General features: G+C 48.9%; 2 protein-coding genes across 2 annotated transcripts; both read right to left on the bottom strand.

Annotated features, from left to right (window-relative positions):
• Positions 1 to 214: 214 nt before the first annotated feature.
• Positions 215 to 1,708, bottom strand: Triagg1_8692 (uncharacterized protein; the record flags this gene model as incomplete). Its single annotated transcript, XM_062903566.1, has 2 exons — positions 215 to 1,253; positions 1,368 to 1,708. 2 exons carry the CDS (start codon positions 1,706 to 1,708, stop codon positions 215 to 217), a joined length of 1,380 nt encoding a protein of 459 aa, XP_062752328.1.
• Positions 1,709 to 5,068: 3,360 nt separating this feature from the next.
• On the bottom strand, positions 5,069 to 13,633 carry Triagg1_8691 (uncharacterized protein; the record flags this gene model as incomplete). Its single annotated transcript, XM_062903565.1, has 15 exons — positions 5,069 to 5,848; positions 5,902 to 5,958; positions 6,029 to 6,349; positions 6,408 to 6,495; positions 6,566 to 6,761; positions 6,823 to 6,906; positions 6,961 to 8,849; positions 8,904 to 10,164; positions 10,220 to 10,265; positions 10,330 to 12,051; positions 12,236 to 12,281; positions 12,341 to 12,876; positions 12,943 to 13,211; positions 13,268 to 13,412; positions 13,466 to 13,633. The coding sequence occupies 15 exons, from the start codon at positions 13,631 to 13,633 to the stop codon at positions 5,069 to 5,071; spliced, it is 7,608 nt and encodes a 2,535-aa protein (XP_062752327.1).
• Positions 13,634 to 13,740: the final 107 nt, after the last annotated feature.

The raw sequence follows: 13,740 nt of genomic DNA, 5'->3' as shown, positions 1-13,740 counted from the left end.
ATGATGCCCCTATGCATGCCAGTCCAACTATCACAACTACCAAAGTAGCGAATATACCTGTCCCGTATGCTGCGTAAAGATTGCGTGGGTTGTAGGAATATTCATTCAAGGAAGTCCATTCCGTGACATTTCCGGTTGTACTGTTATCAAGGCTACGCCTATTTATTGTGAGTGACTTTTTGCACGACATTGTTCGGCTCTTGTATGATGGGATTTACAGTAGATCTGGGTTGCTGAAGAGACTCAAGGTGATGTTGGATACAAGTTGTTCCAGAGTCTCTGCCATGGTGAGATTGGTGCCGTTTCCGGATTTCTCACCCAGGATGCCTGTCTGGCCGAAACCATTTTGCAAATGTTGCATATCGTGAGCCTGGGTGAGCACGGTGGAGAGCACTTGAGTTCGTACTGGTTGAAGGGAGCCATAACGCGTTGCGATAATCTTCCCCATTAGGATGCCGCCCAATGAATCCATAATAGATACATACGCAACCTCAGGCATTGTATGGTCACCTTGACCAGTTACGGTTGCAACACTAACAGGATTGAGCCTTGTCAAGTTGCGGATGTCGATGGTCTGTTTGCCGTTCTCGAATCTTAAATCGACATTGTAAGACGAATTATAGAGCCCGCATTCTATAGTCCTATTTGCGAATGAGCCGTATGTTGGAAATCCAACGAAAAATCGGCAACGTGCTTGGTGGTCTGCGGAACTCGCCGTGTCGTCAATAGTGGCCAAATTCCCACTTAAGTCGAGAATGGTTTCGGGGTCGAAAATTGCCCGCAAACCACTCAATGTTCTATTCTCCCAGTTGATGATGGTATCTCCTGTTTTGTTATCCCGTGCCGTCTGAGGAACAAAGCTGAAATATGTAACGACTTGATTAGCCATTCCCCATACTGATCCATATGCTTCTTGAAAAGTTTTATCATAAGCGGCATGGAATTCAGAATTGCCCCCCAATGGTCCGCATGATAAAGAAGGGCCGTAGAAATCTAGAGAGTATGAACTGTTGAGATACATTGCCTGTATGGGAAGAATGGACCCTTGAGATGCTACAGACGATACCAGTCGGGCGACGGCAACGGAAGGGGCAACATATCCGCCGCCACCTTCGTTGCCCCATTGCGCAAATGGATACGGGCTAGTCGAGTTTATTGTGGGCAAGGGTTTAATATGTTTCGACTCATTGAGTTGCTTGGATGGTTGAACTGTCAGCGCCGCGGGGGTGAAAACGGCAACAATAGGTAGCGCCCTACTCGGTACAAAGATACGGACATATTAGCCAACACAAAGACATTGGGAATATCGGAATATTGATCACCGGGGGTAAATGACTCACCATAATATGCCAGCAATTAGCACTAACCCAAATCCCTTTCGCCAGAGCTCTAGGGTTAAAAATTCCCACGCATTAGTAGTGATGCTGAACATGGCGTCTACTCCTTTCAAGGTTGCATGACGGGATCGTAACGTCGTCCACAGTAGTTGTGTATAGGCAAATCCAGCAGCTGCTGTCAGGCAAGTTTTGACTAGAAAAGCCATGCCAGTTCCGATGCGAATGTTCCATTCTTGTTCGATGTTGCTTTGCACAATTTTTGAATTCAGAGATGCGTAGAAGAAATGGTGGCCGAGCGCAAAAGCTATACCGCACAAAAGACAGCTGACCATTAAGCTCGGCACGGCCCAGTGTGCCTTAAATAGCGCCATCTTTGGAGAAGCTTGCGGCGAATTCGTCCGAACAGTTCATATAAATCGCACAGAGAGCGGCACAGTGCAGTATAACCCTGCTGAGGTAGTGTAAATTTACAAATCGAAGGGTACCTTATTCTAAGAAAACAATTGCATAATCGACTAGATAACGGAAAGCCGTTCTTCCCCATAGTATAGTTAAAGTAGCCTTTAATTTTGAAGCGCCTTCAGCGGTGCTACAAGAAGCGGGGGCCAATCAGGGCGCTTGCGCCTGTAGAAGGATGCCTCAGGAGGATTCAAGCTTGTTTCATGTGAAACACGGGAAATCCTTTGCGTATCTTACATATTAGGTGGCGATAGAATGGATGATTAGGTATTCGAGCTAGTGATTTTTGCCGTAGCATTTCCTATGAGTTATGCCAACTCCAGCAAGTCCAACTATTCAAATCACCCTTTCTCATTACATGGGGCGACAGCGGCTGCCCTGTGCCAAGAGACCTTGCTGGTGGGAATTGGCAATACCAGACGATCCCGATCCAATCAGATCTTCCAGTATCCATTCCGATTTTTGGAAGAAGCTCTTTCAAAGACATAGTATTCTACAGATTTGATCCATCCGCCGATGATGCCATGGCCTACTTCAGTAGAGACGAGACGATATTATCCAACAAAGGAAGCGCCGATGCAATGCAGTAAGCGCCGCGCTTCGGCATTATTAGGTAACCAGTATCAGCCTTGTCCGAAATCTCTCGAGCAACCAGGTCACTTGCGCGCAATTAAGCAAAGGAACGGTATGAGGGGGCCAAGACAAGCGGTGTATGTATAGCCGATCTTTGGTGATTAAATCTAGACTGGACGTTGGCGAGAGAGATCGACGCAATCTGGTTCCGTGAGCACCTTGAAGATTTTGAACGAGGTATTCTTTAGGTCGCTGCAGTGTCTAATCTCGGCTGATATCCACTGCACCAGACCTTGTGTGAGAGGGATTGTGGTATTACCCCCTCTATGCTACTCTCGTTCGTTTTATGTGCGACTTGCGACTTGCTGTTGTAAATATATATCGGCGTGACGTATGGAGTGAAAAGATGTAAATATTTAGGAGCGGTTTATTGGGTGTCACTCTAATTATTGAGTATCCCCATAACCCGGGTTTGATGGCTTCCTATGGCCTACCGGCCGCCACGTATTAATGTCTATTTAGTAAAGGGAATGGTAATTCAACCAAAAGAACTCTATTATAGACTACCTACATATGGTCAGAGGTTAAATATTAACCCTATAAGCATATATAAAATCCGACTCTAACACCCATGCACATTCGTAATTCCCCTAGGTTGTGAACAAGCCTGTACTCAAGTTCAATTTAATTTGTCCTCGTAGGTTTGTCTGTTATATGAGAGTAGGATGCGGCAGGATGTTTAAAAGACCAACCAGGAGGATGCCTGCTAAGATATCTGAGTGTGGTACATTTCCCTTCCCTGCGCGTGCCTAAAAGGCGAAGCCAGCATCCCTTGAGTAAAGGATATAGGCAGAGTCGTTGATTTGAAAGCTAGCTTACCAATGACAATGCTTTAGGAATTGAGCATTGTTCCCCAATTTTCCACAGTACTTTCTTAGTCCAATTTTGTTGCTGATCTGCTAGATCTGGAGCTGTCAAAGCGCAAGATAGTGGCCAGATCAAAGTCAAAGCCTTTGCTGTGTTTATCACCGACATTTCAAAGCAATCTGGCATTACCTGAGGATATAATCCGATATAATAAGCAGCGATAGAGCAAATCTTGCTGACAGCCTCTGGTGTCATATTTGATATCACCGTAAATTCTTTAATTACGCGTGGCGCTGCAGTCGAGAGATCGCACTAGTGTTTTCGCAAAGCTACTGATGTCTTAGTTGATTCGCAGCTTCGAAGGAATATTAGCTCATTGTATTCCGTAGCTGTTTCAGAGCCTGCATTCGCTTACCTGCGACCCATATAACGAGATACCACATATGGCCCATTGTTGGCAGCCTAAACGCAGTTTATGTGATTTCAAAGCTAGAGTTCTCGCAAGCCATTGTACGGAACACTTTTACCAAGATGCTCGGCTCCTTTATTTGATTAAGACCATTAATTACATGGGGCACCATCTCAGACAGGCTTCGTGGTTCGTCACCGCTCGCTCACGATATTAAGAGTTTGGAACTGCAAACGCTGGCGTGACGACTATAAAAACCCAGTTACAGCCCAGTCTCCAGTCACAGCACTTCTTGCCAGGCCATCACTACACATCCTTTGAGGCACACTATTCTCAATCACCTTCATACTCCCCTGATTGTATCCATCATGGTTTTCCAATCCATAGAGATTTGGGGCCACTGGGGCGTACCGAATCCATGGTATGTGTTAATGCTTGCTGGAATAGTTATAAAGAGCAAAACTTATGACATGAAGCAGGAAGGTTTGCATGATTCTGGAAGAACTCGCATTGCCATATATAATCCATCAGCTGGAATTTTCGGAGGTGAAAGCAGAATCTTATGTTAAACTCAATCCAAATGGGCGCTTGCCTACAATCAAGGACCCCAATACTGGCATTACACTATGGGAGGTGAGCTCTGGTTCTTGTCATTGCGACATTGCTTTGTGGCTTTCGGGCTAAGAAATTGTCCAAAGTCGGGTGCTATTCTTTTGTACCTGATAGAACAGTATGACAATGACTGTAAAATCTCATTCAAAAGCCTATCCAAAAAGCACTTAACGCAACAATGGCTAGGATTTCAGATTTCTGGTGGGTTAGTTCCATATATATGTTCTCCAACCTTTCTCATTAACTAATTTCTCTTTTTACCCTCAAATGCCAGGGTCCCTATTTTGACTAGGCCACTTGGTTCGCTCGATTCCATAGCGAGAAGCCTACATCAGCTATCGATCGCTACGTCGATGAGATATTTCGAGTAACGGACGTTTTGAACAGGGCCTTGGAAATAAACGGCACGGGATGGCTCGTAGGAGATAATATCACATATGCAGATCTGTCTTTTGTAACATGGGCCTCAGTCGGCAGAGGGCTGCTTAAAGAGCTAAACAAACATGTGGGCTTGGAGAAGTTTCCCAAATACATGGCATGGATGAAAGCAATGGAAAGCAGAGACGCGGTCGGAAAAATTCAGAGCAGTATTACAAAGGGGAGAACTGCCCACAGCTTATAATAACGAGCTGAGAGATTGAAGGGTCAGTTCAATTAATGGCGTGGTGTAGAAGTATGCAAAGAGCTACTGTGAAAGGAAGTTCTAAAGAAAAACATATTTATAGGTACACAGGTATTCAAATTTCCAAGCAATCTCAACGATTGCAGATAAATACACTTCCCTTCAACCTCCTTTCAAATCCCCTCTCCATCATTCTTTGCCGCTCTCTCCCCTCACCCTTGCAGCTGTCTCCAAGCAAAACTGCGCCATGGGGACGTCGCGTATCATATCCAATACTCCCAGTTCCAGCCCCGTCTCCCTTCGCAGCCAGTTCCGTAGCTCCACCGCAACTAAACTATCAACGCCGTACGCTGTCAGAGGCTTCTGTGTATCAATATCCTCTAGGGGCATTGCCATTAGCCGTGCTATCCACTCGAGCAGGCGCGTAGTCGTGATGCGTCCAGCAGCTCGCACGTCATCAGCCTCGACGATCTCGTCCTTCAACGGCGGATGGCTATCGATTTGGCCGTTCTGGACGGCTGCAGGGCCAGTGCTCCTGCTAGGTACACAGAGGGCCGAGAATCGAGGCGTGTTCATCCAGTAGTAAGGTTCACCACCGGGGTAGCTGGCGGGAAGTGCCAGCGTGATGTTCGCTGGATGAGGCGGTGCATTAGGTCCGAAGCTGGCGGCAATCAGAGCACCGAGGTGAGCTGGGTTAGACGGTACGCTACCAGCAAGCTGCAAATTTTGCATTGAGACGTCAACAAACTCGCCGGCCATCCAGCCAACACCCAGGACTGGACCCATATCAATAGTCAAAGCAGCCTGTCCCTGAGCACGTCGGTGGTGGGCTAGGGCGTCTTGATACACATTACCAACGTGATAATTGGCCTGACCACGGTATCCAATGATACCTCCTCCTGAAGAAAGCATGACGAAAAAGTCAAGATTCTTCGGTAAGAGCTCGTGCAGGTTTTGCGAAGCATGCACCTGCGAGAGTTAGAAATAGATTCCTCAGCTGAGACGCACCCAGATCTGCTTACCTTTGATTGGACAGCGACAGTCCAGTCTCCCAGGCTCATTCGTTCAAAATGAGAATCCTGCAGCTTTCTGTTAGTTCCGGCCTCATTGATAAACTACCTGTAGATCGAAAGGACAGAAAAGGCTTACCCGCAAGACCATGGAAGCCACAATCGTTCCCTTAATCGGAGGCATGGTCGATTGAACATCGGAAAGCGCCTTCTTCAGTCCGTCCTTGTTACTGGCATCACAATCCCACGCCTTGGCGTTGATTCCTTCCTCATTCCTGAGGTTTTCCAGGTACTTTTGGTTGTCCAAATTTGTTGCAGCGGACCTGGAGATGAATGCCATGTTCTTTACTCCAACCGATATGAGCCAGTTGGCCAACACTCTGCCGACACCTCCCATACCACCAACTAGCAGATAAGTAGCCGTGGGGTCGATGGGCATGCGTGGCAATGACAACTTGTACTATTGTTTTGTTAGTTTGTGGACCTCAGAAGATACCCATCACCCCAAGCTAACTCACCTGTACATGGCTATCCGGTGACATACGAAGCACGGTTTTACCCATGCTCTTACCTCTCTGCATATGACGAAACGCCTGTTCCGCGTCCCTGTTTCACAAATGGTGTTATTATTTGCGATGCCTTCAATTTTATTGATGCCATGGAATATTTTACTTACCCAATATCGACGATGTTAATAGGCTTCACAGGCTTGACAATACCTTTGTCAAGCAAATCCCGAAGCCCATCCATAGTCGCACGAGCCGAAGCAACTGGCCAGCGCATGAAGTCACGGAGATTGACTCCAATGAAAGACCGGTTCCGCGCAAAAGGCCTCATTTCCAGTGCATTATTGGCTTGGATGTCCGTTATACCTGCCACCATCATGTAAGACTCTGCACACTCTCTATCTGAGGGAGAAAAGAAGCAACTTACCAATCTCTAGGAAACGGCCAAACTCTCCAAGGCATTGCCAAGAAAGCCTGAGTGACTCTCCGGCAAGAGAGTTAAGAACCACATCTAATCGGCATTGTCAGTAAATTATACGATTCATATACATGCGCGCCAACATACCAACACCCTTGTCTTTCGTCATCCGCATCACTCCCTTAGCGAAGGCATCTTGTTGAGTGCTGAAGATATGGTCCGCCGGGATGCCGTATGATTTGGTGAGCATTGCCTTCTTCTCATTAAAGTCCACTGTGCAATATATGACCGCTCCAATATGCTGTGCCAGGATAATAGCAACCTGTCCAATGGCGTCTGCGGCCGAGTGTATGAGCACTGACTCGCCTGCCTGCAACCTGCCAGCCTGGAAGAAGCTGTAGTACGTAGTTACGTAGACTGCCATCAAACTAGCGGCATTCTCAAAGCCCATTGAAGCTGGCATTTTGAGCGCCGTCCACCACGGAAAGCGAGCGGACGTGCCGAGACAGTTCTCAGCCCAAGCCCAAACACGATCGCCAGGCTGTAGTCCCACGGCCTTGCTGCCGACTCGGGTGACTTGGCCACTGCATTCGAAACCGAAGATGCTCGAGTCTTTTAGCTTGCCCAACGCAGTGAGCAAATCCTCAGGATTCAATCCTACAGCTTTTACATCAATCTCAACCCACTCATCTGGGACGGGGAGAAGGGCTTCCTTGTCAACTTCAAAGCACATTCTGTCAAGCAGTCCTGTCTGCTGGACAACAAGCTTGACAGGCTCCTTGATTTGGCCGTAGGGCACAAGCTGCACCGCGGTATCTCCTTTCTGTCTACGCAACAAATCTTCAAACTCTCCGTGTCTCAGCAAACGAGGTATCTGCGGGATTCGGTTGCGTATAGTGATTTCGCGCTCTTTCATATTTCCAGCCATATGAGAAAGAACAATTGTACTAGCAATGCTTAAAGACTCTTGTTCAATTACTCCGTTGTTCTTATCCAAGTCGACTAACATGATGTTAACGTCGCTCTCACTAATGAGTGTCCTGGCGAGACCTGTCATGAGGCTTAATTCAGGGTTTGGCGAGTCAATGCTAGCTCCGCTCGTCATCCAACAAACTGCAGCGGATCCATATAGAAGCTCTTTCAGCTTCTTGAAGTCTTTCTCTTCAATATCCCGAATGAATGGCTTATCCAGCTCGAGGAGACTTAGGAAATATGCGTTCGCTATGTCAGTGGTCGACAGTGATTCCCAGGTAACCACTGACACATTTTGAACCGAACGCGACAGAAGGTCCTGCAAGGCAAGGGCCGGTGAATCGGAAGCGGGCGGGCTATCGACAATGATACGCAAGGGAGCATCATTCTTAAGCAAAAGATCCAGCGAGGCCCTGAGCTTCACGGTGTTTGGCTGGCCTCCAAGCTTCGTCGACACAAGGAGAGACATTGGAGCTGGCGGTGACTGGAACTCCACGTCCACGCCGCTGAAGCCTGTTCTGCGTAGAGCATCGTCCCATCTCGGCGTGCTAAGCAAAGGTCCGCCCTTGCGGCCATCGTCTTCACCAAGCCACCATCCAGGCAATGTGCCCATGATGAAACTCACGTAGAGTGTGTTCTCCGTAGGCTCGGCTAGTACAAGTTTTCCTCCCGGCTTGAGAAGACTTCGGCAGTGGTTAAGGGTAGTCGCAATACTCTTCGTTGCGTGAAGGACACCCGATGCCACGATAATATCGAAGCTATCAGGTTCGAAACCTTGGTCTAGGGGATTTTGTTCAATATCGAGCGTTTTGAATTCCATGACTGAAGCATCTTGCGAGAACCTGGTGGCAGCATTGCCCAGAAAGCCAGCAGATACGTCTGTAAAGACGTAACGACGGATCATAGAGCTACCATCTGTATTACGGAGCCGATCTAGGATCCTTGCGGTTGTACCACCAGTTCCTGCGCCAACTTCGAGGACTGTAGCTTTGCCGGCCATCTTGTGGGCAAGCAGTCCCATGTATTCCGACACGGCAGTGTTGTACGTCGTACCAATTGCGTTGCTAAATAACTTGGTCAGTGACGCCTTTCAGTTCATCTAGCATTAGGAAACTTACTAGAACTCATGAAGAAGCTTCCCCTCCAGCATCACTTCTAGGGGTTGGGTGGTATTCTGGAAAATGCCATGCTGGTGAACCCCGATCCGACTCACCATCTCCAGTACTACTGCCCCAGGCCCATTGCTCTTATTCGCTTCCGCAAATGGTTCCGCCTCGTTCACGAATGGATGCGTAAGGAGGTCTTTTCGCCGCTCAACGACATCGAGCATCCACTCATGGTAGTACTTAAGCGTGCCAGTCTTGGGCACAAAGTCCTTGCCTTCTCCAGATAGCCACGCCAGCGTCTTTCTAACGTGGGCGAAGGTGATGAGCTCCAGCGAGTCACTCCACTCACCCTTCAACGGTTCGGGAGGTACTCGCGATGCGATGATTTCTCGCGCCCCGACTGGAGCGAGGAGATCGACGTCTGCTTCCCATACGGTCTGCCAGCAAAGTCCATCATTCGGTGACTCTGACGTAGACTCAGATTTGCCAAGATATGCGATCTCAACACCTTTAGCAATTAGAGATGGTGCATTGGTCTCGGAGTCTAGCACAGCAATTGTGAATTTAGCACCGTGGTTGCTCTGCACATCCCTAGTCGCCGAAGCCTTGAAAACATGGCCGGGAGACTTTGCAATCTGTGCGTCAATGTACAGGCTTTCGAGTCCGGCTGCGACCACCGAAGTTGCCAGGCCCTCTCCGTTGTCCGAGAGGGTATTGAGTGCTGTTTGCGCGAGGGCGTCGAGAGTGGCGGGATGAATGATGTGAGGGTGTTCAAACTGTCCTGGCATGACAGACTTCGTGTCTGGAATAATAATCGTGGCACGACTCCTGTCGGAGCCTCGGTGTATATTTTTCAAGTTCTGGAAAATGGGTCCGAAACCCATACCAACCTGGGCTGCTTTTTCGTAGAAGTCTGGAACTGGACGCAGACACTGCTTTTCTGCATCCTTGTATGCGTCGAGATACCGCTGTCGCTCAAGCTCGATTTCTTGCGCCATCTCAGAGCCCGCCGTCGGCTTGTAGTGAAGACGAATCTTGCCCTTGCAGTGCGTCTGGAAGGAAAATTCATCTCTTCCACCACCGCGAGAAGCAACGGTAAAGCTTGACCACGAACTTCCTATAGATTCCTTAGCAGAACCGATCTGGGTCACTGTTTCAATGCCCTGATCGTCATCGTCTGGTATTTGTAGGGGAGCGTCAAAGACGATATCTTGAAGCTCGAATCCCACCACCTCCGCTCCAGGGTCAGCTAGTTGGCTCATAGCCTCGATAACTTCCGTGAGGGTTAGTACTTGCACCAAAATAGAAATGAGGGAGGGGGGACTTACCCATAGCTACATAACCAGCTCCAGGATAAAGTGTTCCAGATTGTACCTAGCACAACGACTTCAGCTTTAGCCCATATACGTTTCACTTCCCATCAACACGTCCAACTCACTTTATGGTCAATCATCCAAGGGTCATCGCGTATCCGTAGGAATTTTCGCCACTGAGGAATCATAGATCCCAAGACCGGGGCACCCAAGAGTCCCGTGTGAGGATATCCTTTCGAACGGAACTCGCGCGATGCCGTGGTCTCGGCCGAGTATGATATAGAATGGTTGAAAGGGTATGGCGGGAGATCCACCAAAATCGTAGCGTCAGAAGTCATCCCATTGATTACTGACAGATTAACGGGACTTCCTAGACACCAGAGATCACCAGCTGCGGAGAGCATCGTATCATAGGCGCTGTGGCCACGGCGGAGAGAGCCAACATAGGGGATGGTTGCTGGATTATCTCCACCACGACATATCTCGAGACAATAGGAACGGAGAGCTGAGTGAGGGCCAATCTCGACAATACCGTCGACGTACAAACCATGCTCTGCACCGGAATCGCCTCCGGAGTGGTGAAGAAGAGCATATAGTGCACCAGTGAAGTTAACTGGACTTTTGAGGTTTTCAGCCCAGTATTGAGGGCCGAGAACGCTCAAGTCAAGGAGTTCGCCGCGCACAGAAGAAAAGAAAGGGACAGCGTCTAAATGATGAGAAGAGTCCTTCTCAGCTGAAAAGGTCGTCATGTCTGCGAGATAAGCTGCCGCAGCCGAGGCCATATGCGGCGAGTGATAGGCCACCCTAACATTCAGCCAGGTGAATCCAATATCGGCATTCTCCAAAATAGGTTGAAGCTCTTCTAAAGCGGCCCTGTCTCCAGATACGGTACAATTCGAGGGGCTGTTGTAACAAGCAACGATAGCGACCCCGTTCTTCAGGTCACGTAAGATGGGTGTAATCTTGTCGCCACCAGCCCTGACAGCGGCCATGCCGCCAATCAAGTTTGGGTTCAGCTCAATGCTTGAAGCAGATATACCACGGTAGTAGGCCATTGCCATAGCGGCCCGATGAGACAGACCTCCGGCAGCGTAGGCAGCAGCAATCTCTCCGCTAGAGTGCCCAACGACCGCAGCAGGCTGAATCCCCCAGGCGCGGAACAAGTCCACAAGTCCTATTTGGAGGGCCGTACACACTGCCTGACTCAATTCCGTGGTATCCAGCCGGGAGTCTGTCTCATTGCGTTGGAGTTCTTCCAGCAAACTCCACGAGCACCCGAGAGACTTCAGAGTGCTGTCGCATGAGGTAATCGAGACTCGGAACTCTGGGTAAGCAAACAGTTCCCGTCCCATTGCGTACCATTGAGCACCTTGGCCAGTGAAAACAAATCCAAGACGAGGTGCGCGGGATGATCTCACTGGGGCCTTGATCCCGGCCAACGATTTACGAATAGCCTCAACATCCGAGCCTAATCCATAGGCCTTCCACGGGAGGACACTGCGCCTTTTAGCAAGGGTGAAGGCAAGATTTTGTAGAATTTCTGTGCCCTTGTCTTTCTGCTGCTTGTTATCAAGGTATGTTTCAAGTTGCTGGGCTATTCTACCCGTGCCTTGCTTGTCTTGGGCCGATACAGCGATCAAAATGGGCCTGCTCGAGTCAGCTTTCGCGCTGCATTTAACACCATTAATGGGGCTGTCGTCAGTTGTCGCCTCTGAGTCATGGCGTCCCTGAAGATATGAACTGGTATCTTGCACGATGCAATGGGCATTTGCACCGCCGATCCCAAAAGAGTTGATACTCGCAATTCGTGGGCCGGGATTCGCCCATGGAGTGAGTTCGGAAGCAACCTGCCATGAACGGGAGAGGTCAGTGTCTTGGTTTGAGCCCTGGTGGTATAAAAGGGAGAATCAGGTGGCGAGTACACCGTCTATTATCTCATCCTGAAGATAGTAGAGTCTTAATGGCATGGTACACTGGCGAACACAGCGCAATGCCAAAGATATCAAACCGAATAAAAAGTTCGAGACATACCTTGATAGTCGGAGGAAGATCAATTCGCGGACTCAATTTCTCAAACCTGTATTTCCCAATAGTCAGTCACTTGCTCTGATCAGCCATGTCTATATGATAGCGTACCAGATATTGGGCGGAATCAATCCGCGCTCTACAATCAGGATTGCTTTCATCACTCCAGCAATACCTGCTGTACCCTCAGTATGGCCGATATTTGTCTTGACAGATCCGATAAACAAATCCGAGGCACGTCCGGGGCCGAAAACTTGGTTAATTGCATTTGTTTCCAACGCATCTCCCACTGAGGTTCCGGTACCGTGAGCCTCGAAGTATCCCGTCTCCAGAGGTGACAGACCAGCCGTCTCATATGCGGCCCGAATGAGGGCAGCCTGTCCCGTTGAACTTGGGTGTCCGACAGCAGGGGTCCTGCCGTCATGATTGCATGCGGTTCCTCGAATGATAGCTCGAATAGGGTCTCCATCGCGAATGGCATCGTCGAGGTTCTTCAGAATCAAGGCCCCGAATCCCTCACCACGAGCGTAACCGTTCGCCTTGTGATCAAAAGCTTGGGACTTGGAGTCTGGTGAAAGCATGCCTCCGGCGCTTAGAAACATCGCCGTATCGGGTCCTAGGAGGAGATTTGACCCGGCTGCAATGCCCTGTTGTATCATATGTTAGATGATGTCCTTCCTTATGAGATAATAATGAGGGAAAGCTATAGCTACCATCTTCGATTCGCCTCGGAGAATGCTCTGGCAAGCAAGGTGCAAAGCTATCAGACTAGAGGAGCATGCACTATCCAGAGTCATGCTAGGGCCCTTAAGGTCGAAGAACCACGAGACGCGGTTGGCGGCAAGGGCACACCAAAGTCCTGATACGGCGTATTGGCCCAAGTCATCATTATCACGGATCAAGAGATCTCGGTAATCTCCTCCAAAGGCCCCAACATAACAACATGTCTTTGATCCCTTGATGCTGTCAACGGGCAGACCGGCTATATTGTCCTCGTTAAACATGGCTACCGCGTGTATGCTAAGCAAAAAAACTCACCATTCTCTAGAGCCTGGTACGAAACTTCAAGAAGATTCCGTTGTTGAGGGTCCATTTCTTTGGCCTCCTTTGGCTTAATGGAGAAGAATGGAGCATCAAAAGTCAATGGATCCTCAGTTAAAAAGTGTGCCTTGCGAGCGGATATCTAATAAATGTACAGTCAACAAGAGCTCCGAGCTAGCTGGAAGAACAGCATACGGCACTGGTTCTACCCGGGTGAGGGTGGTAGAAGGCATTGGAATCGAATCTGGATTTGGGCACATCGGACTGCGCTGAGCGTGCTGCCACGAGCATGTCCCAGAAGCCCTCTGGAGTTGAGGCATCCCCTGGGAGCCTGGCACCCATGCCAATCACTGCGACGGCCATTGCAGCTAGGTTTAAATAAAGAGAAATGAAACTCAATGAAGATAGGAAAGAATAATAGAGACTAGCTTGTGCTCTGCACAATGAACACCTGAGTGCTGGATATTAGT

This window comes from Trichoderma aggressivum (assembly GCF_033847375.1).
Source record: "Trichoderma aggressivum f. europaeum strain CBS 100526 chromosome Unknown scaffold_044, whole genome shotgun sequence".
Lineage (NCBI taxonomy): Eukaryota > Fungi > Ascomycota > Sordariomycetes > Hypocreales > Hypocreaceae > Trichoderma > Trichoderma aggressivum.
The sequence above is the reverse complement of the archived record's forward strand: the minus strand, read 5'-3'. Positions and strand labels throughout refer to the sequence as shown.